The 27,352-nt window shown below is 40.4% G+C and overlaps 1 protein-coding gene and 1 long non-coding RNA gene across 4 annotated transcripts; one reads left to right on the top strand and one right to left on the bottom strand.

Annotated features, from left to right (window-relative positions):
• On the bottom strand, positions 1-7,522 carry nr2f1a (nuclear receptor subfamily 2, group F, member 1a). The gene is made up of 3 exons (XM_077600420.1): positions 6,067-7,522; positions 4,576-5,103; positions 1-1,331 (listed from the first exon to the last, which is right to left on the bottom strand). Exons 1-3 carry the CDS (start codon positions 6,497-6,499, stop codon positions 1,057-1,059), a joined length of 1,236 nt encoding a protein of 411 aa, XP_077456546.1. The 5' UTR covers positions 6,500-7,522; the 3' UTR covers positions 1-1,056.
• LOC144074174 (uncharacterized) lies at positions 5,815-22,344 on the top strand. 3 transcript variants are annotated; one of them, XR_013300249.1, is made up of 5 exons: positions 5,815-6,792; positions 7,021-8,832; positions 9,248-9,334; positions 9,403-9,599; positions 13,405-15,914. It is a non-coding gene; the product is annotated as an uncharacterized LOC144074174 (long non-coding RNA). The 3 variants fall into 3 exon arrangements; XR_013300250.1 differs by adding an exon at positions 18,157-22,344 and having other exon boundaries at positions 5,931-6,792; positions 7,021-9,334; positions 13,405-14,540; XR_013300248.1 differs by having other exon boundaries at positions 7,021-9,334.
• The last annotated feature ends 5,008 nt before the right edge of the window (positions 22,345-27,352 follow it).

The following is a 27,352-nucleotide window of genomic DNA, read 5'->3' as shown; positions in this document are numbered from 1 at the left end:
TCGTTGCCTATTTGTCTTTTAATAATACAGTCACCATCACACAACTTCATCAACCGAGCCTTTCTGCAAACAAAATAAAATGATTTTTTTTAAAAAGCTGCATCATGGAGTAAGCAAATTGAAGGCAACAACCAATAAAATTCAAGAAACAATATTGTTTTTTTCTCCAAAAGACAAAAGAAAGAAAAAAACGTATTTGAAATGATATATTAAAAGTGCTTTTTGATTTTTCATGTCTCTCCTCTTTGACTGATGATCGCACTCATGGCCGCTGTGGGGGAGGGGTGGGTGTGTTGGTGAGGGGTGCAAGGTGGGTGTGTGTGTGGGGGGAGGGGGGGGGCTTCCCCAGATGTCCTCTCAGTAAAAATGTCCTGGGGGTGAGGGTGAGCTTGCTGGGAAAGGGTCAGTTTGTTGTTACAGGTCCATCGAGTTGGAGAATAACAAAAAGTTCAACCATCAGTTGTAATATTGTCATAGCGATTAGACTTGTTTCTTATTGTCTAAATTTCTTTATTTTTTTTCCTTTTTTTTAAATTCTCACTTCAATTTTAATTCTTGGAGAATTGTTTCGACAACATATACCGCACTCATTATAAGCAAAAGGTTATATCAAAAATTATTAGTATAGAATCACAGAAAGCCTGGTTTAGAACCAGAAAAAATACAAAACAGAGAGAGAGGTACATAGACACAGGACAAAATCTTATAATTGCTTGGAAACATTATTTTCCCGCTAAGTCTTGATTCATTTTTTTTCCTTACTGCGCATATGATGTTTTATCAATTCGTTTGTAATTTTTCTTACAAAAAAAGAAAATAAAGACTAGTATTTTACAAAATGACGAGTATTGTTCAAGATGAGGGCGGATTTACACAGGTGTCAAGTCCAGTTCCAATATTTTTCTGTACATATTCCATATCTCAGTCCCAGAAGACACGGGAAGCAAAGTGGGCAAAAGTCTTCCAAAGTGGTCAAGGGGGGAAAAAGTCTCATATATAGTCTTCTTAGAGGAGGATTTTGGTCCGGGTCCTCTCTTTTTGTGTGTGTCATAAGGATCATTGGATGGACATGTAAGGCCAGTTGAAGCTGCTCCCGGATAATAGCATATCCCTGATGAGCGTTTCAATAGGAGTTTTACCTACCAAGCGGACGAAGAAGAGCTGCTCGATTACCGACGAGGACACGGTGCGGAGCGAGGGCAGCCGCAGGAGGAGCTTTCCAAAACGGCTGGGCTGGTTTGGGTACTGGCTCCTAACGTACTCCTCCAGGGCGCACTGGGACTTTTCTTGCAGGCTCTCGATGTGGGCGGCGTCCGACAGACCACAGGCGTCTGCATTGGGGGGGACACAAATGGTCAACATCGAACCCAAAAATGTTTAGTTTTTTTCCTCAATAGCTAAAGTGTGTGTGTGTGTGTGTGTGTGTGTGTGTGTGTGTGTGTGTGTGTGTGTGTGTGTGTGTGTGTGCGTGTATTATATCCCCCTCCCGCACGTATTATTACAGATTAAAATAACATCGTTTGTTAACTCTTTTATAACTTTCTATGAGTATGATCTAATATAATCAAATGTCCCTGAACGGGTTAATTTACAAAAATACGAGTTGTTTCTATCTTATATAGGTGAACAAAATATTATATATATGTTATATATCTACACACACGCCTACACACGCAGTAGTGTTGACAATACAATTTAAATAATTGCAATTATAATTGAATGTGAAAAATGAATTCTATGTAAATAAACTTCAACTGCATAGAGAGTTGTTTTGTTACCAGAATTAGTTACACCCTACGCAAATTCGTATTTGTTTTTTAAGATTACTCCTCAGGTGCAAAATTTCAAGTGGACCTTTGTTTCTCACTAGACAGCATTTAGCATTACGCCTTGCCTTAATATACAAACACAGCACATCACATCCAGCTAATGCAACTGTTATTGTTACAGAAATAAAAAAAGAGCTAGAACGTTAAAAAAGTTAACTAATATAGTTGTAAATGCAAAATTGTCAAAACAGACGAAAAGAAAGCATTCCACAAATCATCTTTAGGTGGGTGTAATAATACAATGTGGAAGGTGGGTGTCTCAGGGCCCAAGGGCCGGCGTGCACTCAGGAGATTTAAGTTTTAAGGAAACCCAAATGGCCCGATGAATGTGAAATTGCTCTGCTTGTAATGTGACCTAATTACTCCGCAGTAAGCTGTTAAGTCATTTCGCCTCTTCTCTCCATAGACCACTCTGGCCTGTTTTTTTTCTCAATTTTTTCCCCTCCGAGCTATAGCCTATGGCTGTGCATGGCCGCTAGAAGCAATCACATTTCTTATAAGAAAGAGAGGGGGTAAAGTCAATATAGTTACTAAGAGAGAACATAAATGTGCGCGAATGTGCTGCTGAAATGTTGGTGTTGTGTCTCTGTTTAAGCAAGCAGAAATTCAATTGGAGAGACATCAAGCAATTGGAAGACATGCACTTCGGTGCTTGTGTCTATATCTGTACACTAATACATGTCATTTAGGGCAAAGAACGGGAAGGATGCTTGAGTGGTGGTGGTGGGGAAGGGGGCGGGATAGTCTATTGCTGAGTTGTGAGCTATAACTCAGTGTGGCCCAGACACAATAACCTTGTGAACCCGAGGGCAACCCTGAGATCTCGGGGTGATTTAATGTGACCTTAGAGAGGCTGCTCAAAGAAGCATGTATGCAAATCCCTTTGGATTAAGTCTGAGTGTCCCTTTAAAGCCAAAGCAGCCAATATGCTTTAACTCCATCCAATCGACATTTTCTCCTTTTACCCAAAATTGCAGGTGAGATTTTAAAAAAGAAAACGAGACAAAGAAGGAGGATACAGATGAACGCGTCTGCATTGAAAGCTGCACACAATGCTAAATTCCCAATCAGGCCTCTGTGTCAATGTGTGTGTGTGTGTTGCACCCTAACCTAACAATACACTCTGACATGGGAGCACACACACACACACACACACACACACACACACACACTTGCAAACCAGCATTTATGCAGCTTAGTGAAGGCCCAGTGTACATGTCAATAAGGGGCTGCATGGTGGCAGTTAACTGTGTTGAAACACGACCACCATTATTTATGCATCAAACAGTGACAGAACTGAGGTTATTTATTTAGAGCAAATAATCCACGCCGCTCCTGGCAAATCGCCACGCAGGAACAACCTGCTTCTGGTGCCTCTAGCCCCTCCTCACACACGTTCAAGTCTATAATGCAATCTCAACTCTTCGCCGCTAACATGAAGATTTGCCTTCCTCTTGTTTGAAGCTTAATTTGAATTTACCATAAAAACACACAAATCAAATAAAACTTTAAAAAAATACAGTGAAAACGTTACCAAGTTAAATATGGTGAATCGGGGTGGTATGTGGCATGTGGTAACTGTCAAGTGTATATTTATTTAACTGGACTGCTGTGTGGACAAGCTTTATCCTGGATGAATGAGAAAAGTATATGGTTGTGGTTCTTTCGTTACTACAAATGCACTACATGACTTCCTATGCGCAGCAATATAATGTAATGCAATAGAATATAGCATAGTATAATAATGCCTTTAATATATTATATCATAGTATAATTTAATCTAATGTAATATAATATAATATAAAAGAATATAATATAATATAATGTAATATAATATAATATAATGTAATATAAAATTATATAATATAATATAATACAATATAATATTATTTTACTAATATAATAATAATAAATGATATAAGCTCTTGCTCTGAGTACTCCTAAACAATGGGCAAATAATACACCCTGCAGTTCCCATTAGAGACAACTAAAATTGTGCATTTCATTGAAATAAAAAAAAACATTACTTAATGTAAATGATAATCTCCCTCTTTCTCATATTAAATTTTTAAAAGTATTTTTTTAAACAAAACAAAAGAAAAGACACTTGAAACTTGTGGCTGAGTTGAGGCAAAAGTTTTCGGCCCTCTAGTTTAAACTTTCTTCTGTAGTTTTTCCTTCTTTAGTGTGGCTTGCAATAGGCAATTGATCTAATAATATATCACGCCATCACAGAAATACAAAAACTAGGGATGCTGTCTAATAAAATAGACGCCTAACGCGAGTTTTGATGAACGCACGGCGTGATGCGTTCAATGCCCTGAAATATTATTATTTTTAAAACGCTACTCCAGCTTTGCCCCTAATGGCTTATTTTGTGTGGTGTTTGTGGTTCCAAACGTGGCGGCTGTCACGTACTGATGGACTCCTTCACCTTTTAGGCACATTTCTTTGACACGCGAAGCGATCATTCACGGAAACTCATTTATCAACTTGAAAAGGAGCCCAAAAGTTTTCAACCGGTCACCATGAAAAGACGAATAGGCGCGTGCATTCGCGTGGCGTGGATTTTTCAATGGGAAATCCGGGTTGGTTAGAAGCTCTTTTTTTCCTCTTTTTTTCTTTTTTTTTTTGACAGGAGACCACTGTGGACAAGATAGATGTGTCCCTTGCGCAAGGCTCCCCTCTCGTGAAGTTCCATTAGCGACTGCCCGTGTTTTTGGTTGACACGCGGTCAGGTACCCACCTGATGTGAAAAGCACGATGGCCTTGAGGCAGCTGTACTCTGCCGAGTCTACGTGCAAGGTTTTGAGCTTCTCCACTTGCTCCTGGAAGATCCGGATGTGGTCCATGAAAGCCACGACGCGATCCGCCGACATGGGCGAAGCGTGCAAGCCCGCGGCGGCCAGTAGAGGGGCCACATGAAGGGGCATGGAGCACTGGGCGGCATTAAGCACAAACAACTCGCTCCACGTCAGCCTGAGAAGGGACACCTGGTCGGTGATCTGCAGGTCGGGAAAGAAAGGGATGTTTCTGGCCCACTCCACGGCGCTGAAGAGTAACCGAGCCGCCAGCTCGCAGATGTTCTCGATGCCCATGATATTGTTGGGCTGCATGCACTGGCTCCCGTACCGGGACGTGGGGTAGGGCTCGGCCCGCAGCAATAACGAGATGTATCCGGACAGATAGCAATGGCCGTTGAGGGGGTCCCCGTTGGTCAGCGCGTATTGGCCTGGGTTGGGCTGGGTTGGCGGCATTCGTCCTCGCTGAACCGCTGACAAAAAGAAAGAGAAGAAGAGGAAATGTGCATCCAGGACTGACAAACATTGTATACGGAAACTTTCAAATCAAAGCAGCGTCTTTTGGGTTTCTCATTTCATAAAGTATTGTCGTTACATTCGCAAACACGCACACACGCACACACGCACGCACACACGCACATACACTCTCTCACACACACACACACTTATTTCAATATTTCGACATTTGCAACCATTCATTGCAGCGCTCGACGCGAGGAAACGACGTCGATAACATATATATTAACCTCTGTTATTTCTCCATGGCAACGAGGCGCAGAGTCGTCCAACAAATTATAACCGAGACTGATAATTCTCGCTCTAAATTATGCTGTTTTTGAATTCCACGCACATCAAAGCATCCCTTGAATATAAAAAGATTCCTGCCTTAGCTTGTGCATATGAATTTAACACGCGAGTGGAATTACTCAAGAGCTCAGATGTGTATCGATCGTAAATGGATATTTTTAATGTAAATGGCGCTGTTGAGCGTGAATTAAGCAAAGATAACAGTGAAGTCTTCGTAAAGTTGAGCAAGTGGGGGGAAAGCAACGACACGAGGGGTCAAGTTAAGCGTTATGTTACGTGTGTGAGCCGGCTGCTAGTCGAGACGTGCAGGGGGGAGACCCGGCTGCTGTGTGCGTGTGTGTGTGTGGAGGTTAAAACCAAACACACTTCAAAACCGATTCATGTGCATTTAATAAACACGCGCATGCATTAGAAGGGGGGGTCACGCGGGTGCAGAAACTAGGCCCGCCGGCTCTATTATATTTGAACTGCAGCAAGAATAGAATAAGAGGCGAGGTGCGCGAGGTGCGATGTAGAAACCCCCCCATCCCCACGACCACCACCCCCGGACAGTTCCGTCCCTTTGGAAGCATGCACCGCAGATGGAGAGAGTCCAATTGTGGTTAAAGGGAGTCAAAATAAATATTCACCTTCCCGCCGCATGCCCACTTTTAAGCACTTCTTGAGACGGCAGTACTGGCACTGGTTCCGGTGGTGCTGGTCGATGGGACAGTTCCTATTGGCCCGACATGAGTAGGTTAAGTTCCTGCGTACACTCCGCTTGAAGAAACTTTTGCAGCCCTCGCAGGTGAATTGGCCGTAGTGCTTGCCGCTCGATTTGTCCCCGCAGACCACACATTCGATGTGCTGCTGGCTCTGCCCCGAGTTCTGGCTGCCCTTGTCCCCGGCCGTGCCCGGCGTGGATGGCGGTCCCGGCTGGCTGGGGGTCTGCGGGGTGTGCGGCGCCGCCGACGCCGTCTGCTGCTGCTCCCTCGACGGCTGCGCTGCTGGGTTGGGGCCGCTCGGGGGTCCTCCGGCCACGTCTTCCTGCGGATCTCGCCACACGCTAACTACCATTGCCATATCTCGGCCCCGGAAAGTGCTATAGAGCGAAATGGTCGCTACTTGTTCGAGAGCGTGCAAGGAGAGAATATAAAGGAGATTTTTTTCTTCTTCTTCTTCTTCGAGACGGCTGCAAAGTCAAATCGCTGCACGGAATCTCATAGAGGAGGAGGCGGAGGGGGCATCAATATCAAAATAACGGCAGACGGACGGACGGGCGGACGGGTGGACGGGCGGACGGCTCGCTGGCTGGCTGGCTGGCTGGAGGGGACGACCCGATCAGGATATGCAAGTATCGGGAGGCCAGTTCCAAGGTAAATTGCACTGAGCCATTCAGGAATCCCCGATCTTTAGAAAAAAAGGCGAGTCCAGACGTGTTGCGGGTACAAAAAAACTGCACTTTGATAGGAAATAGCCAGAAAGGGAAAGCAATTCACACCCGCGAGTCTCTCTATAAATACACCAAAAAAGCCTTCTTGTGGTGAAAAGACGCTCGATCCAAAGTGCTGCGGTGTATAAATTCCTTTCTCCTTTTCCACCAGTCAGTCTTCGCCGTGTGAGCAGCGCAACGAAGGCACGCGCACACAAAAACTGCAGATTTGACGCGTGTATATTCTTAAATAAAGCTCATCATCATCTTCATCATCATCTTCTCGAGGCGAGCTGCTGCGAACAGAGTCCACGCCGTGGAAGACTTTCAGCTCTCCTCCAGCTGAAGCCACGGAGAAACGATATCACAGAAGAGCAAAAAGGCAGCAGCGGCAGCAGTGGGGAGCAAAAAAAAAGACAACAAAACTAGAAGAATATGCAAGAAGAAAAAAGAAGAAAGCCTCCAAAAAATGCTTTAAAGGCAGAAGAACTGCACAGCTATGTTTCCGAAACGGGGGGATCTGCGCGAATGTCTGTATATAGTGAACTTTGACACTACTATTGAAACTGACACGTTTCTATGGAGATCGCTGCGCCTTATATGGTGCTCATGTCAAGGAGCCAAGAGAGGGGCTGCTGGAGACTGATAATCAAAGGCGACTGACTGGCCAGAGCCCCGCATAGAGGAGGAGGAGGAGGATGAAGAGGAGGAGGGGGAGGTGAGAGAGAGAGGGAGAGAGAGAGGGAGAGAGAGAGAGAGAAATGGGAAACTGAGGTTATAGCCATGCCCACTCCATCGCCATTGGTTGCTCAGTTTGCTGTAAAAAGTGTCTATCTTTGTAAAGGGGCATGTTAAAAAACGGTCTCTTAAAAAAGATGCATGTACTTGATTCATGTCTTAATTTTAAAAACTATTCTAGTCGGTTTTACTTCTATGGAAGATTGTTTTATTCATTTTTTTTGACACAATAACTCACTGGCAGGCTTTGACAGTGACAGACGAATCACAGTTGCTGTTAGAATGAACTGTTTATACATTGATCACAAAGTAATGTTGTTACTACTAAAAACACAGAAACTATGGAACACATTGAAAACTTCCCTGTATTATTATAATGGCTTTTGTGTTATTACAAAAAATAATGTATTGGCTATCTTTGACAACAATAGTCGTCCAATCCATTTTGGCTGTGAGAGTCAGTCTAAATAGGTTGACAGGTCTAGCCGTCAATGGCACTCAATGACTTCATCCCTTCCGTGCGTTGTTGTGGCTATTTTTTGCAGCGTTGTCATCTCGCCACTGGGGGCTCTCTTCTTTTTTATTTCCTAAATTTTTCACAGACACAATTTACATTGAGCCCACTCGCTCCGGCGCTGATGTTTACCTTGAAACCTGATTAATATGGAACGTTTATTGTAGTCGAAAATGAAAAAAAAACTTATTAAGAAATAGCTAAGAAAGAATCGCAGGAAAATATGGGTTCTCTTTGTGGGGTCCAGCGCTTTTAAACACGACAAATAATCCAAGGAAACTGAAATGGTGGTCTTAGGTTGTCTTTATTCCAAAAACGCAAGCGCGACGTTCAAAAGCTCGTTCATGTGTCGGAGATTCGGCATGCGCATTGCGGTACGCGCACTGTGGAAACGCTTCAGCGTTGCTGAAAAACTTACATTGTATCGCGAGAGAAACGAACTAGGATACAATTATGAGAATTCACCATTTAAACAAGCGCCTTGCACAAATGCCATGCAAAGATGTCTGAGAGAGAGAGAGAAAAAGAAAAAAATCAGCAATTAGTCCGGCCCTATCTTGAGAATAATTACATAGCCGGTGTCGCATTATGTTTTACTTATTTGGGGAATTTGCACGGGGATTCCAGGCTTTTTGTGTGTGAGGATTTCTGCAGGCTTTCTCCCCCTGCAAGGAAAATAAATGGATCGCGCTGCCATCTAGCGTACATTGGACAATTACATCCTCCGTAGAGGTGAATGTACAACTCATTAAAGATTGATTTTTAGGAGGAAACGCTTTGTTTTGGTTTTCCAAAACGATTCCAGGGGAAATTCACATTTAATTCACGTGTTTAGAATAGTATGAACAATAGCACTGTAAAGTGCAGATTAAAAGAAGTCACAATAACAGAAGTTCGTGTGAATAAATCAATATAATATAGTCAATTTTATATTTGAATGGAAAAGAAAAATCAAAAAAAATGTACCGTGCGAGAGAAATATAGACTATCCGGGATAATGTTGTTAGTTTCTACGACAAGACATTACACAAATGGAAGAATTGTTCATGCATGCAAAGACATTTGCGGATAAATAGATGTAAAATATGCAAGTGAGCCCCTTTGGTAGCCCATAGGAGGGATGGCGTGTTTTTCTTTTTCTTTAAAGTATTTAAGAGGAGAGCTCTCTCTCCTGGTGTCTGTCTCGGACAACTCCAAAGAAAACTCCCGGCCATGTCTGCAGCTCTTTGTGAAGGTGAAACCAATAAGATTAAATCGAACAATGTTTTTTTGCAAGTGTATCATTAAGATTTAACTCCACAGATCGGGGTGCTTGTAGAAAAAAAGGGGGTTCCGCGTGCAGGACAGGAGGCGAGCACACACAGAGAGGGTCAGCGAATGGGGAGCAGAGCTGGGGGAAAGAAAAGGGAGAAAGTGGACCACAGCGGGCATTTGAGGGGAGACGCACCGGCGATGGCGGTCTACACGCGTGGAGCACCGGCTAAAAAGCCCCCAAAAAGGCAAGTTATCTACCCACTTTTTCTTCTAATTCCACTGCATGCTCGATTTCAACGCGAAGACTCCATCCGAGCATGCACGCGCTCCCCACTCCTCCACAACTTTGTGCCCGGGTGACAAGCGCGTCTTCCCCGCTTCTCAGCAACAAATGCCGGCTCGGGTTGCGGTATGTTGTGCACCCCGAAAAGGACGCCTGAACGGTGGGCTGCCTTTGCCCGATTTGGTCGCCTCACTTGCAGGCGAGACTATTTGTTTTTGAACAGATCAATAGCACGCCGAGATAGCGTCAAAACATTCAAAGGTTGATTAATGAGGACAAATGTAGACTATTTGAACATGCGCATGAGTAATTGGCGCTCCAACCAAGTGCATATTTTTTTTTAAAAAATGCGCCATAACCGCAGAAGATGCGAAAGTTAACTTTAACATCCGCTTTTGCTAATTAATCAGTGACGCAATATTAATTAATTAAAGCTATCGCAGTAAAATCCTTTGATATCGGCAAGATTTGTTTGCGCTTAAAAGGGGATTTATTCCATTTTAATTATTGATTGACCGACAAAAGAACACGTTTTTTGTTGCATTTATTTATATATTGTCAATAATAATGGCATGCAAATACGCGCTCAATGTAAACAAAACAAAGTGTATTGTCCCATTTAATAGCATTTGCAACTTTCTGATTTGTGACGCTTTTTTTAGTGTTGTTTGCTAAAATTAATAAATTAAACCCTATATTGTATGCGTGTTTGTTTCGACACATTGTCTATGTCTGTGATGATATATTATAACTCCAACTGGATATATGGTCTAATATAGTTGAAAGAACAAGCAATAGTGGAGACGTTAAGGTCAAGAGTGGACTCCTCTCCAAACAGTCTCATTTAAAAGACACCACAAAAAGCACATTTTAATAGGACTCGACTTCCTGTTCACATTTATCATATTTTCTATTGATTACGTGCATACACAATTAGGGTTTTAATGATGTAATGCATGATGGTCGAAGATGGATGGTCAATAATTTGTGATTCTGTGTTAATCCAGACACACACACACGCACACGCGCGCACACACACACACACACGCACACACACGCACACACAAACGAGTGTGTGTAGATCCATTAGGGCCACATGCAGCTGACCCCCGTCACTACATACCAGCTGCCAGCGTATCAAATACTTTGAAAATGATTGGAAGTCATTTAGAGCATCAAGTAGTTTAAAGACTCCCATAATGCTCACTTGTTGCAGTTCAGTACTTCAATTTCAAAACATCATTTTCCCACATTTAAACATTTGACACCGGTGTGATTTGAAAGGGTATTTAATTAACCAAAATGAATCGTAATTCATAAATGTACTGTTGATTTCTAGCGTTGGGAATTGTGAATGTATTTAATTTGTTTTGTTTTTTTAGCAACTAGGACTGAGTTTCATTTGTTGTGCATTCTAAGTCACAATGATATTTAAAAATGCAAACATTCCTTTTAAATATGCATCATCCATAACTTAGTACAAGCTGAATAAAATTAGACCAAATGTAAAATAAAGAAGAATACTAATAAGGAAGGTTGCATACCTCAAAATAAATAAAAATAGCCAATCGGTCCGAATGGAAACTGACCACTGGTCAGAAATAGTGGAATGCAGACATTTAACACCACATGCAATATTTAACAGGCGTCAACGGCATCAGGACTATATCAATTAGAAGTGCAACTATGTAATAGCCTTGTTAAACTCGAAATATACATAAATTATAGATGAATCATGGCAAAGTTTTAATCTCTTAACATGAAACGAGTTGTCTTGTGGCATGAAGTTATTTTTACCACATCTCTGTAATAGAATACAAGGAGAAGGACTCTAATTGAGGACAATAATAACAACGCCTCTATCCATTAGGGCTGAGGTTGGATTTAAGTTAGTGGGGCAGTCCATATACGCCAACACCAATGGCTTTATTGCTCACTAACCCCCGTTTCTTACAGCCTCGTGTGTTAATTACTTCCCAGACAAGATGACCACGTCCATTAGTGCGCACGTCACAGTGGGTAGTGCAAACACCACACAGAAAAAACAGAAATATACACTGACATATAAACAACTTTGCACCTTTGTAATAATAAACAAACCAATAAAAAAGTTAAGCTCATTATTTGATTGGGTTCATTAAAATTGACTTCTACAAAGAAGAAATTACATGAAATAACTTTGAATAAGTTTGAAGCATTAACTAAAAAGCAAATGCAAGTGTGAATGGTGTGAAGGCATCTCACCCTTCAAGTAATTTATTTTAGGGGAAACAGGAGGGCAAAGGTGGAATTCTTAAGAAATTCAACAAGGATAAGGGAGCTTTAGGAATTCTGCACGCAGATTACCTTACATCCCAACCACACATTAGCCGACAACACCCAGTAGAAATATAGCTCAGGGAAAAAAAGGGTCAGATTAGCCCCATGCGTGCACACACAGGAGTAGTGCATCACAATTTCAAGACAAATTGGAATATTGGGAATCGTCAAGAAGTAGGGAGGGAGGGAAGCAGAGGAGCGGCACTATAGAGGGAGAACACTTAAAAAGGACAAATAAATACATCCTCCTGACATTTAAAGGAAGAAATGTTATGGGAGTGAATGGCAACCTTGAAGATCCATCAGAGTAAGTGGCTGTGTTTAACAATAGGATCACGCATTACCACCAAGCTTTTTTTAAAACATTTTCTTGCTGTGGAAATTTTTGCTTACTAACTACATCAAAAGCCACCCCCCAACAGTTAGCCAGCAAAACCAACACACAGCTGGGGCTTAATTAGAAATGTAGTCTAGCTCAACCATGAATGTGATGGAGTTCAGACTGATGACAAATCTCGTTCATGGCCAGAGAAATTGATTTTTTAAAAACCACAGTGGGAAATTACTAGTAAAGCAATTGCATATGTGAATACATGCATGTGACACAAATTCATATACACCCACTGGCCGATATTACTGCAATTGCAGTCTAATGATGCATCAACAATCACAATTATGCATTTATAAACATAATCAGGAGGGATTTGATTGTTTTTTAAATATTCATCTCCTCTTAAAGTAATAGAAAAATCACGAATAGGTACTCTGATGCAGACTACGTCCTCAATGGTGCACAAACGTATTATTATTTTATGTCAACTGTGATACTATTGTTATTATATTATAAATAACGCAGTTTGGATTATATTGCAGGATGCTAGTGTACCTAATATAGGTAAATCCTGTGTAAAGTTTTTATATTCTGCTCATCACCAATTCAAAGTTGACCAGATTAGCATTTAAACAATGAGATGATGCTTCTTCTTCTACTGTCATACAAGATGACAAAGGCCTCCAGGGTGATTTTATATTTTGCCTCAGAAACGTGTGCGAGGACACGTGTGTAAAAGACAGTGATGTGAAGGTGGTCTGTCTGTGTTTTGCGTCCAAGGCTGGCAGATTGTGACCTTATCAATGTGAAACTCCTAAAATAAATTATTCAGAGCACCTGTTTGAAATGTCTGGCCAAAGAATAACAATGATGTAAGACTTAAAATGCAAAATTGTCTTATAAGAGTGGGCTTGTCCAGGTGGGATGCTGCTGTCTGAACAAACATTTAATCAGAACATGTCTATTTTACAGGCTGAATTGAAGAGAGGCACCATGTATTTCCCACTAAGTCCTAATGTAACCCGATCTAGTGCTAAGTGGGTGTCTGTCTCTCCCCATAGTACTTCTAGCCGTTCACCTCGCCATTTAATCCTGACTGTGTTGTGTCCGCTCGCAGGCGCTGAGCAACATGGCGGCCCAGTGTTCTGAAGCACGGCGGGATGTGTCAGTGTGGTGCAAGGTCTGACACGGGAGCGAGATGCACACTTTGTGGCCCCGAGCTGTGAGATAGCGGGTTTGTATGTGAAGTGGGTTTGTATGGAAAGAACAAGTAGAAATAAAATTCCGGCATGAAAAAACGGCTAGGTTTTGACAGACTTTGGCAGAAATGTCGTTTTTCAACAATATAGCTGTTATTGTGATCCTAAAACACATATACTGCTATGTGATTTTAGGATAATAGATGATGATGTGATACACATTTGCATGATATTTGAATGGCTTGTTTTTTTTTTAAATTTGAGATTATTTGAGCCACTTGGGTCAATAATAGAACATTTAAGATTTGTGATAATGTGGTTCCCAAAACTGCAAAGATAGAAGATTTAGAAGACAAGAGGAAAAATGGCCAAAGAAGTCAGGCATTTATGGAAAATTGGTGACACCATTTTGCAGCTCAGAATATTGCATCCCACAGCTTTTATTTGTAATCTGATGACATTTTAAACTATTTTTCAAATATTTTCCCAGTGTTCATGAAAGCTAAATAAAGCACATTCAAACACAATTTACAGACGCAAACTATGAAGTGAAAGTTTCTGAGGTGGGTGTTAATTCAACGAGCATTTAAGAAAAAAAATGCAAACATTGCCTCCAGAGGGCATCATATCTTTATCCGATACCGAGTGACATTTGTCAGGTTTCAGTGGATCTATTCACTAATAGCATATTTTGCAATCCAACCCCAATATTCTTGCAGTCCAAGTTGTATTACTAGCGAGAACATGGGTGGATATTAAGGACTCAAGGCTGAATTATGTATGAGATCGATGAAGGCGAAACATTCTCACAGGCGTACGTGTTTGTGTTTCATTGACTATCTCTGCTTCTCTCTATTACTCTATGTCGTCAGCTTCCCTCAGATGTTCTCTGTGACCTCTGACCTCAGAGTTGGGGTCAAGCTCTGACAAATGAGATGGCAGAGTTCTGACCAGAACTGCAAACATTCCACAACAATCTTGCGTCCTCCTCCACTCGCCTCATATCCGTGATGTGTCACCAGGCGCTGCACTCCCCCTCTTCTACACAGCTCGGGTAAAGTTCTCATTAGACAAACACGCTTTATTGGGTTTGCTGTGGGAATCTTTATAGACATACATTTGGAATTAGGTATTACAACATGGGCTAAAATTTAATTTCCCTTTAACATCTCACTTGTTTAGACAAGGGGAGAAAACAAAATAGAATGATCTGGTGGCTATTACGACCTCGCAAACCATCTGAGTGTGTGTGTGTGAAATGCTTGTCAGTGATGTCAAGGATGAGAAATGTTGCAGGGTGGATTTTGCACACACTGCTGGCTCTAGCATTTCCGGCAACATTTCTCACTCTGCTTCCCTCACATCAACCACTCTGCAGCAATATCCCCACATTTTTTTTACCCTTTCACATCACCCCCACTCCACTCAACTCAACCATCCCTCACCCCCGCCCTCTCCTCATAGGGCTCCTCTGACCATTCTGTTGCCTCTTACAAACTAATCCATGCTGTCCCATCCTCACCCAATGTCAATTTCCTATGTATTTCCCTTATCCGCTCCTCCCAAAAAATGTAACCACCTGTTTAAATAACCTGTTAAAATAAATGTCGGTATGTACTACAAATGTAGTAATTCCATCACTGCCATTTTGAACAATATATGCTCAATCCATGTGAAATAGAAGAGGATGGTAGTGATCATACGATCACTGCGAGTGCTCCCAATTCAAATGGGTTGAACATCTATTGTCGTCTTTAGTTGCCAATAGGTGTCAAACTAATTTTTGCCGATGGCCACACTAAAGTTATGATTTACAAATCATGACACAACTAATTTAATCATACCTGGTTTTGAAATAACAAGCCAGAAAAAGGAGGGATCATAGCAACAAAAAAATCTAGTGACTATTTTAGGTAATTCATTGAATATCATGTAATTATAATAATTAGTATTATAATTTGTATTATCAGTTAATATTTAAATTTAATTTTGCACTTTATTTCACTTTTATGTTATTATTTATAAATAGATACATTGAATTCCATCTGATAGTTCTTAAATGAGTACAATTTTAAATTGTGCAGCATTTTACTTGTGTCATGTTTGTTTATGAAGTTGTCTTACATTTACATCGATATTGCCTTTGAAATTTGTTCCAAGTTTTAACTTGGTTTAAAAATTCACTAGATAAATCAGGGACTAACCCGGCTTTTGGCATAGGAGCATGAAGTAGATTTACATGATTTACATATGCGGGTCACACAAAATGATGTGATCATCATTATGATATCTTGCCCTCGGACCTTGAGTTTGACACCTATAGCTCTGTGGGCTAAGATAAGCAGGGCAGAGCAGTATACATCTGTATTAATGTATTGTACTAAAAATCAATGCAATTTAAATAAACGATTCAATGACATAATGGGAATATTTGTTTTTTTTTCCAACCGGTTGATTTTAAATCATTTATATTGATTATTATGGGCTTCATCAGAGCCTGTACACTGAGCTTGGTAAGGAATGTTTCTTCAAAGGGTCACAAAAACGCGCAGATGGATCTGAGTTTGAATGTGCCAAATAACAGTGTTGAGTTTTGGTTGTCGGTTGTCCATTAAAATGATAGATGCTCGCGTTCTTTTTGGGCCCTCTGTGTCATGAGATCTCTGTAACATCTGGATATTGCTGTAAATCAGGAATGCATCAGAGTCCATAGTTGAGTTGACTTTCACTCATATTAGTAGTAAAAGATGTAGCGCAAGGCTGAGTCGAGTGCTAACGTAGTAAAAAGGGATCTCTGTAAAGGGCCAACTGCACCAGCAGGACAACTTTTAGAAAGGTTCTTAAAGGTAGACAGTATATTATTATTCCATACCTAAAGTTTTGGGATGAGGAAACCAAAATACTGATTCACACAGAATAACTACTTGCAAAAATCTTTTGTCAAATTATGTTAGTAATTATCTCTGATAGGAGACAAAAAAAAATAAAAAAAATGAGAAAAAGAAAAGAAACCACTATATAAAGGACACTTCTCCTCAGATTTCTCTCACTCGTCTTTGATAATCTATTAACATTGCCAATGTAGGCACTACCAGACCAGGATTTACCGATCCTAAAAGTATGGTGTCAGATCAAAACAAATGATTGAATGAAATTGCTTCAGGGTTTTTTATTCACCCCCATTTCTCTTTTCAGAGCTGTTTTTCAGCATGTATGCCTTATGTGGGGGTCAGCAACCATTGGTTCTGGAGCCGCATGCGGCTCTTTAGGGCTGCACTAGTGTTTTACTGGAGCTTTTTGACAAAAAGTTTTGAAAATAGGGGGGAGAAATAGATTTTACTTTAAGAATGTTTCTGTACGAGGACAAAAAAACATTCGTAAGCATTTTCCAATGCTGTAAGAATGTGTAGAGTAAATATTAATTTAGAATATTTGTGTCAACGAAGATTTGCATCATAGCCTGCAACACCTTTAGCAGGGAGGGATGCTAGGCAGGTTTCTGTTGTAAACAAACCGGCAACTGTGTGATGGGCCATGAATCCCAAGGGGAAAAGAGAAAAATAATGGAGGAAAACAGGATTCAATGTTTCCAGGACCGAATCACTTGCATTCATTGCCAATACAAAAGAATTGCCTGCATGTTCACTTTGTAGTGAGAAAGTGCCAAATAACAAAGAGTCATGTGGAAAGTCATTTCCAGGTAAGGCATGCTACTTTTGAAGCTGAGTACCCAGTTGGGAAAGAGAGAAAACGTGTAATTGCTTTACTTCTAGGGAAATTAGAGAAGCGCAAAACAGTTTTAATAAGTGAATTGCATCTCGAAACTCCACTACTCCTACAATTTTTGTTGTCACAGTTAGCGAATCCTTAAAATAAAAATGACATCGATAATTGGATTTGTTTACTGCATACCTTTAATTTCATCAAAGCAATGAGACATAATTCATTAAAATTGTAGTGAAGTTAAACTTGGGGCGGGCGGCACTGTACAACAGAACAGTCACGTGGTGCGTGGTTTTCTTCAGAATGCATGGCAGGGAAAATACACATTTAATCATGAATGTTCATGATGTATTTTTAGCTAACTTAGTCATTTTGATAATAATGTATATATATATATATATATATATATATATATATATATATATATATATATACAGAATGTGTTGCCTTCAATAAAATGCTTATCAATGCTTTTATACGCACTGCTAACAGTGCATTGATAGCTTTCAGCTTTAAAGTTAAAAACCGCAAGTGAGCGGCAGGGGTAATGTTGTCAAAAGTGTAAGAAATAGCTATGAGGCATTATCAGCTTCGTTTGTTAATACGCTCCCCTCTCTAAATACTCTCTATGTCCATTGGCAGCTGAAAGAAAGATGATTGAAAAATAGTAAAAAGGGTCTTGAAATTTCTACGATTCCCCGCCACCACCCACGGTTGCGGTTATGTTTTGAAGCGTGGATGTCTTCAGTCATCCCGCAGGGCACTGGCACCACTTTCCTCCACCCCTTCTCAAGCAGTAAGCACCCCGCCTCCCTTTTCCTGACCCGCAATCCCCCATCCTCCTGCCTCACTCACTGATTCAGTGCGTAAAAGCGTCCCCTGAATGATGGATTACTGTGTCACCGCAGCCTGTGAAGGATTAATTTGTTTCATTGATTTCTCTTTAGGCAGAATGCCAGCGTCTGCCGTTTCCCACCTTTTCCTCCAAGACTCGCAGCTGTAATAGACGGTAATGGCTCAAGACAAATCAACCCATTTCTTGTAAAAATAGCAGCGAATAAGCCTCCCGCCAAACCGCCAGCACTCTAGTCACACATGTGTCAGGGGTGGCAATACCGAGGGGTTCCCTCTCTTCCCCCAATCTGGTTGTGACTGCAGACTGCTGACTGAACCAGAGAAGACCACTTGACACCCCAGCCAAGCTATAAGTCTGTCGTACTTATGCATCCCTCTCAGGTCTCACAATGGATGGGTAATGACAGCTCTGTCTGCAAGGGCCGGGGGGTCGGCCCATTCTCGTCTGTAATAGAAGCGGTTACTGCTGTTCCCCACACACCTGCAGGAAAAGCTAACTGTTAACCACTGTGATCTACAGTAAGACCTTAGCGCAGGTAAAGACATCTCGTTCTATCTGCATTCCGAGAGTAGAACGGCCACTAGTAAGTTATTATTTACTCTTAACACATGTTAACACATCTTGTATCGTTTAACTTTTTTAATGTGTGTTAAGACAAACGTATAAGTTGTTGTTTTATGTTTGAAGGAGTCCATATTTTTATTATTTTAGGTCACATTTGCCTTCCTTGGTTTGTGTCTAAAATTGGATTCCTCTCATCTGTGCTCAAAGGGAGAAAGATTTTTTCAATAGGATATGATGTCACAAATAGAGGCTTTGTTTATTTTTGTGACAGTAAATATTTTCAGTAACAAATGCACATATATTGTCCAAAAATGCACATTCACATAGCCACACACATACACAAAATAGTTTTAGGAGGAATGTCAATTATTATAGTGATTTAAATATATGTTTTATTGTTTGGAGATAAGCAAACACTGAATATTCCATGCAAATGCAATATTATGTTGCACTGGCCAACTGACTGGCTAATGTCATAAATGATCTCTACTAGAATAATGTTAGTGGCTAACATCATAAAATGATCTCTATTAGATGACTATACTCTACCTTAAAAGGCAAAGGATAGACAGAAAGTGATATCATGTTACAGCTATTGGCATTTGGGTTCTCTTTGGCAAAGTATTTGGAATTTGCCTGACACATCCTGGCCACTGTATTAAAAAGCATTGCGATGATTCGAATAAATGATGGCAACCTTTTCTATTTTTAAGAGAAAAATCTTCCTTTTGAACACGTGCTGTTAAAGGCACTCAGCAAAGCAACCTTGCTACCTAGCTTTCTTGACATCTGCTGATTTAACGCAGCCATAAGATGCTTCCACATCTTTACTAGCCTGTCACTACTTTGAACGATGGGAAACCCAAACTGCTGGTAACATTAAGCACACCACTACAGACTAACTGTCCTCAAATGCTTTCCAATCCCAAAGAGATTTATGAGCGAGACCAGATCCATTAATCCATTGTCGATTTGCTGTGGCTGCCCTGCAGGGCATTTGGGGGATCAGATATCATAGCGGCCCACTATAAAGTAAAGGTCCATAGAAACACTATGTTAAAATGTATCCAACACCATTCATGCTTGTTTTGATTTTATGTTCTAAACTGCCAAATTAAAAATTCTCATATAGGACAACTACTTCTAATTGGAGGACAGGTTATGTTCAAAATTAGAAAATACTCCAAAATTGAGGTGCCTAAATCCATCAGAGAAAGGCCGCCCATCATTAACACGATGGCCTAATTTACTATGCGACATAGATAAAACAGATAATACTGCTGAGCATAGTTGAAATGAAGCCACCAACATCTGCGATAATAACCACTGCTGCAGGAAAATCTCAGCAGCTCCATGCAATCAATGAAGCAGTGTCTACAAAGCTTTGGGCTGTGTGGGTTTTTTGCTTGGGGACAGACGACTGGTCACCCGGTGCTCTGCTAGATCCCCCTGCTAAGCTGGCCTCTCCTGGGTAAACCTTCACAAAGCCCCCTCATGTCTGACACCAACAGGCCCTTCAAATTCCACTCTTAGATGCAGGATTAGGTCACAGCTCCCCATGATACTGTCTTTTTCTCAATTTCTATCATTCTTCACACCTCTTTCTTCATACCTTAAAACCCCTGTGTGCTCTCTTCTCCCTCTTGAAGTGCTTGTTCAAGTAAGGGTATATATATCCTCAGGGGTCCTTAAGTGCCTCCAGAAAAGGTTAGTTGCCAGGTAATTGTCTAAATGCAGTTATTTTAATTGTGGGTGCTTCAGTGTAGGATACAGTTCTTTTGAAGAACGATGTGATAAATGTTCCTTTTGAATAAGCACCATTTGCAAACACCCACTCAATTGTATTTTTTCATAAAGACTTTGGATCTCATAAAAAATAAAATAAATACATAAAAAGAATGAAGGTTCAATCCCCGGTGGGATCCAACCTTCCTGTGTCGAGTTTGCATGCTCTCCCTGTCCCTCTGGTTTCCTCCTATAACACGAAAACATCCATAGTAGGCCGGTTGAACACTCTAAATTGGCCGCAGGTTTGAGTTTGAGTTCAAACGGTTGGTCGTCTCCTTATGCCTTGCAATTGGCTGGCAACCGATTCTGGGTGTCCCCTACCTATTGCCCAAAGTTGGCTGGGATAGGTTCCAGCACCCCCCACAACCCTTGTGAGGATAAGCGGTACAGAAAATGGATGAATATTATTTTGGAAGCCTGCATTGTTTTACTTTACATTGCCATTTTACTTAGTACTTGACTCATGGAACTATTTTGCCTGTTGAGGTTCTTCATTATTTCAACCAGCCATAGAGTATTTGTAAAAACTGGTAAATTTAACTCTTATCAATTTGACTAAATAGTTCCTGGATTGTGCTGGGATTATTCTCTTGAATTAATTTTTCTCAATGGAAGAAAATGTGGTGAAGCTTTAAATCTCATTATACTTATATAATGACAATAAAAGCATTCAATTAAAAAAAACATGAATAAAAGCCAGTGGCCACCTGACATGGCGGCAGTCATTTGATCAAAAACTATTTTATCTAATCAAATATGAGCATCACAGATTGCTTGCCTTTGCTCGTGATGTCGCTAATCAAATTACCACATGCATTTCTGCGCAGGCCTTTCTCTGTGTATATGTGCATGGGCAGTACTGAGTTTACAAAAGTGGCGTCATTGTTTTTGTATTTAAATATTTTTTCTTTATTGTGAGAGGCATATGAATTTAAATACTTTGAACAACGGTCTTTTGCCTAAAGGTCCTTTTTCATTTGTTTTGGTGTTGTCTTTCCCTTTCAGTCCAGAGTTAAATTGATGACCTTAATAACACAATTTATTTCATAAAATGGTATTCTTGTGCCAATGTATTGTTTTAGATTTCAACTCGCTGAATATGTTTTGCCTTTTGACACGATAAATGTAGAGTGGGAAATGAATGCAATGATGAACCTCCAGTGTTAAAATCCAAACGGCATATCCTTCTATTAGCCATCTGATCATACATATATATCCATGTCAATTGGAGGCTTTAGGGGAGTTGGTGTTTGCATTGCCCCAGTCAAAGGTTGTGACTTACCAATAAAATATTTCGAGAGTGCCATCAATAAAGCTGACGTGCAGACTAATACAGTATGGGGGTAGGAGGTCTGCGGTGTCTGCTCCGAGCAGAATGGATGAACACCAGGCCAGAAGGTTACTGGGCAGACTTCAGCCCCCCGCAACCTCCGCCTCCTCGTATATGCGTTGGATTGTGACCGGGCCAATTATAAAGGTATATTTCAGATGGGTCAAATGGGAGAGGGCAAAGTGCAAGCACTGGCGGGAGTCAAAGGTTAGCGTGGACACGGGGCATTGTGGAACGCCGCTGGCTGAGGGATAATGGAATAAGGCCTATAAAGACATGGACTAATGAGACGTGAAGAACGGAAATTGTCTCGTTGAGTTTGTATCTTTACTTATTCAATGCCGTTGACGTCAATAGATGTCCAAGCTACGTGGACTCGTAGTGCATTAATTTGTGAAAAACATTAAGGCCGTTAGAATTGCAGACAGATTGTTAGTCTGCTACCCTCATTTGCGTGTTGTAAGGGGCAATATGCTGAAGTCAAATGCGGTAAATTTAAAAAAAGGTTATTTTATGAGCAATGCTGGTTCATTTGCCTCCCTTTTATGTTTTTTTCTTTTTCACATAAAGTGATATTTTATCAATTTAAGTGTAATTGCAACTTATGTGTATTTTCTGCAAAGCTGTTTTTTCAAATAAACTTGAATTTTTTTGTGAATTCTCATCCCACAAGATTTTACTGGAGGAAGATGGACACCCAAAACTTTTTGCCTATGGAGGTGAAGTGGGCTTTGACTGGATATGTCACATCGTGGGTGTGTAATTCTTTTTAGAAATAACATCTGAAAATCCTCTTCATGCAGATCTTTCTCTAATTGTCTGACGATTATCCGTACTGTATCCTTTTGGTGGGATCAACACGCTTCACCCTATGAATAGCCCAAGGTTAGCGTAGGTCAGTTTATGCATTTAGCACCAGTGACCAAAGCCAAATGTTAAGGTCAAAGTGGAATTGCTAGACTGAGCCATACAACATTTGCGCCTCCACATTTAGTATGCATCCTATAGGTGGGTGATTTATGGAGGGAGATAAGCATAGGGATGGGAAGAAAACACTGTCTTTCTCCTATCCCGTCAGCCTCGGTAAATACACTACTCACTCATATCAATCACGGTGTCACAGCGAATCGCCCGCGTGGGCTTCCTGTTCAGATTAAAACCCTTTTTTTTTCTTCCTCTGCTTTTTCGCTCAAACTCTGGGGAGCACACTGGCTGTATTGTTCCGTATTAGCATTTCAAACAGCTGCAGCACAAAAGTAGTTATATGTTGAAAGTCAGCAGTCTGCTTTTAGTTATATGCCATACAACATGAATGGATTCCATACTCTATCAATCATGCACTGTGCAAGAAAGAGTTCAATTAATCATAAAAAACAGAGAAAAATGATTGAAGAGAAGAATTAAACTTAAAATTAAACTACAGTATGCAGTATTAAATATGTCTTGTGAGAATAAGAGGTTGAAGAGATTCCGATGAATATTAAGAAATGTTGCTGCCTCGATAAAATGCCTGGCACGAAAGCAATTGAAGAATATAACATTGTTTAATCCATCACAGTACATAACGGAAACTGCTTGTTTTTTAGTCCTGTCAGACCAATTTCCTCTACACACAGCATCAGTTCTTAAGCCAGAAAATGACTTGGGCTAGAGCTGTTTTTTGATAAAACAAATCATTCCTGATTCAAATCAAATTCAGCCAGCATTTTGCATAAGTAGCCACTCTTGGGGTCCTGACCGGGCCAGCAATTCAACTCTATATGTCATCTTTTTGAGTTTTGCAGGCCCCTTGAACATAAATGTTTCCCATGTCCCTTTGACGATCTCAAATGTAAAAAACAGCCGTCAGTGGTGCACCATAGACTTTTTCAAAGTAGCCCCAAGTGGTTCTGAATCCAACCCGAAAAGCCAAAAAGAAAACAGTCTCTTGAAACGCTTGCCAAAATGGAAACACGGTCTAATCTACTGCTTTTTAACTTGAAGCATATCGGCCTGTTTTCCTTACCTTCAACAGTAATAAATTCTGTCTCCTTATTGCTGGCTATGTTCTCCCATTGTGAGATCAAAAGGTGATAATGCACTGCAGCAAGGAACTCGGATGTACATTTGCTGACATTTTAGATTCAGTTTTTCTCTTAGTTGGAGTTTTAGGTCCAAAACCATGAAACATCAAAAAACATGGTTTGTCTGTATTTAAACAGTACATTCTCTAGATGACCAGAATTTATTGTTTACAAGAAGACCATAAAAATCGTATTCAAAGATAAGAAATGTAAAATATTGTTTGTTATTAAAGTTGCAGTGATTTCCAAGAGTGATGAAATGTTAGCAACACTAAAGTTCATTGCATGACATTATGTGTTGGTCCAGAGTCCAGCCAGCTGGCCAGTCCAAGACCGAGATAAAGATGAAGACTTTAGGGAGTCGAGATCAAGAGAAGTCCTCGAAATGTGGCCTTGAGTGTAACAACACTAATTGGGTGTGTTAGATTTGCATTCTTGTGTGTTGATTTAGTCTTGGCTTTTTCCCTTGGTGTAACTTCTCAATGTAATTTTTTTAAAAGGGCGATTCAATGTGTTTATTAAACAAGGGGTTTCAGAAAAACATGGCTGTCCAGTGAAAACTGTCAAACAGGCAGGTCGCTGACTGGCAGGAAATGAGTCACGGGCATGCAATCTAAAAAAGGGAAAGCAGAGCAGGTTGGTTTAAATAGACGAGTTGATGGGGCGACGTGGTTGTTCGTCCACTGGACCTTCAAAGGCAGCTTATTGTGATTGCCGTCACTTGTGGCCGCTCCACCCATTTGACGTTCGACCTCCAATTTAATAAAAACACTTCCACCTGCCTTGGGTGAGGCTCAAGAAGAATGGGCAGAGGTCCAAACAGTGTGACTTTGGAAAAGATTGACTTTGGGATTACCAGAAAAACAATAAATATTTTCCAATAAACCATTTGTAAAACTAAAATGTTCTTCCCTACAGGTGTCAAACTCATCTTTGTGCGGGTCATATCGTAGAATGGGTACCTTTGGAGGGATATTTTGGTTGCCATATAGAAATGCCACCATTAATTGATGCCAAATAGATTGCCACAATTTTCAACAAATAATTGTGATAATCGAGTAATAATTTAGAGAAATTGTCAACTTTAGAATGGTCCAAATATAATTTCTAGGCATTTCAATAACAAATATTTTTTTCCATTTACTTTTAAATTAAAAATCTGTTTAATTAAAAAGCAAACAACTGTGAATATTGTACTTTTATTGTTTCTGTTAAATTTTTCATAAATTTTCATTTTTTCCACAGAAAGGAAAATCAGTAAATATTGTCTTTCTTTTTATTTGCTGTTTTTCAATTAAAAACAAATAGGCTAAATAATACATTTACTGATTTATGAAAAAAAAGAAATGCACCTTCTAATATTTTCCCCCTTTATCATACATTCTACTTTGAGAACTATGCGTCTAATAAACAGATATTTCCGATGGGTTTAGTGTAATACCAACATGAATGACACATTGTATGGTAATGTGAGGAATATTCCATTTATTTACAGGGGGATTTTCTGAAATGCAATTCTAGGATTCTTTTGAATAGTTTTTATGGCACCGACACCCTTAGGGCGAGTGCTTAGCACATTGGCCTGACATTTCTGGGGTTGCGGGTTTGATCCCAGATAAGTCCTCACTGTGTGGTTTTTTTCGGGTTTCCTCCCACATTCCAAAAACATGCAGGGTATGATGGTTGAACACTTTAAATTACCCACAGGTATGAGTGCGAGCCTGAATGGTAGTCCGTCTCCTTGTGGCTGTGATTGAATGGCAACCGATTCAGGGTCTCCCCTGCCTGGTGCCCATAGTCATAGTTTGGAAAATGGATGAATGGATGAATGACCGTTTGAACTATGATGATTGAGTTCATTGGCTGCCCCTGCTGGCGATAGACATCCAACCCTTTTTACTGGGAGGACTGCCAGCGAATGATGTTATTAAAATGGGTCAGACGTCTATGGCCGTCAATGGCAGCAAATACGTTAAGCTTCTTGGGCAGTAAAACACACTTCGCATGGCACGTAGCTTATATAGAAGCACAATCATCTCTATTTGAATCTATTACCACCAAAAAGCTTTGTCCCCTCCAGACGTTACAAATAACAATACGATGGAGCTGTGACTCCGTAAACAACTAAGCTTTTCCATCACATCATATGAGCTGGGCTGGAAAGCCCTTGTCATCCCCCTCAATCCTATATTTGAATGGATAGACCCCAGATATGGATGTCAGTATATTTCTGCCTGTCTTTTAACCTGTGACTAATGCTGTGTTCAAGCAACAGATAGAAGTGGTCGAGCATCTTTATCTGTAGGAGGTATCAATCACTTGGCAGTCAGAGGAACATTTTTTTTTCCCATCCGTAAAACAAATCTTTAGACTTTTCTAATAAAATATGATTTCATCAATTGGCCTTGTCAATAGATGTCAATACATGCTGAATTGTTTTCATTGTAGGAAGGTTTTGACATTGTCAAACAGTGTTCCAAATGTTCACATGAAATAGGAGTGTATTTTAATAGCTGAAAAATTAATGGGTTCTCTCAGAATTTGCATTTCCCCTCCAAAAACTTTCATTGGCATATTCAATAACCCCTAAATATAAACCAGAATTTGTAGTACATTCACAGGCAGCGGCTAAAAATCCAAAAGAAGGAACCAGAAATTATAAATAAATAAATAAATAAATAAAACAAAGTGAGCCAAAAATCAATATGCATTGAACAGTTGCACTCAAAAAGAGGCAGCCGAAAATCTATAGGAAGTGGTATGCCCCACATCAACAAAAAATGTCACCAAATCAATATGAAGTCAAGTAAAGTTTTTAGGAAGTAAGCCAAAATCAAGGAAGGGATGAAATGTCCCAGTATTTCTCCAAAAACAACGGTAGGTGTCATGACATTAATTGGAAGTGACCTAAAATCACCTGAAAATCAACGAGAAATTGTCACAAATGAACAGGATGTGAAACAGAATGATCCCAAAATCATAAGCAATGTCTCCATCAGAGTTTCCCAATCAGCGCTGTTTTTCCAGAAATTGCATTTTCTAGTCATTATAGCGATGAATAAAATGTAACAGGTGACGTAGTGAGAGGGTAATCTTTGATTACCTGCGCAACAAGAGGCATCTTAGGAGGAAAAGCGAGAAAAGTTAGAAAAAGTTGTCCTTTCTGCTCAATGTGATCCATTTTATCGTCCAGTTACAAGTGCTTGGTGTATTTAAAGAGCGTTGTCGTCGGGGAATTGTCTTTCTTGCACCTCTGCCTATGTCGGAGAATATAAATGATTAAGGCACGGATGGCTGGCTGTCTTTAGTTGAGTGAGGATCATTTGTCCCGTTGCAAGGCAATCCAGGACTGGAGGGTGGAATGTCAAAATGAAATTTGCATGCGACTCTAGCACAGTCACTCACGGTACAGTAGAGCGGTGGAGAAGGAGCGTGCGGCAGGGACCAATGAGGCAGTTTATATCGGGATTTTGTCTCACAGTCGTGGCCTCATGGGAGAAAGGGGTCTGCCAATAACACTTAAGAGACAGAGCAGGAAAAGT

Source organism: Stigmatopora argus, chromosome 5, assembly GCF_051989625.1.
Source record: "Stigmatopora argus isolate UIUO_Sarg chromosome 5, RoL_Sarg_1.0, whole genome shotgun sequence".
Taxonomy (NCBI): domain Eukaryota; kingdom Metazoa; phylum Chordata; class Actinopteri; order Syngnathiformes; family Syngnathidae; genus Stigmatopora; species Stigmatopora argus.
The sequence above is the reverse complement of the archived record's forward strand: the minus strand, read 5'-3'. Positions and strand labels throughout refer to the sequence as shown.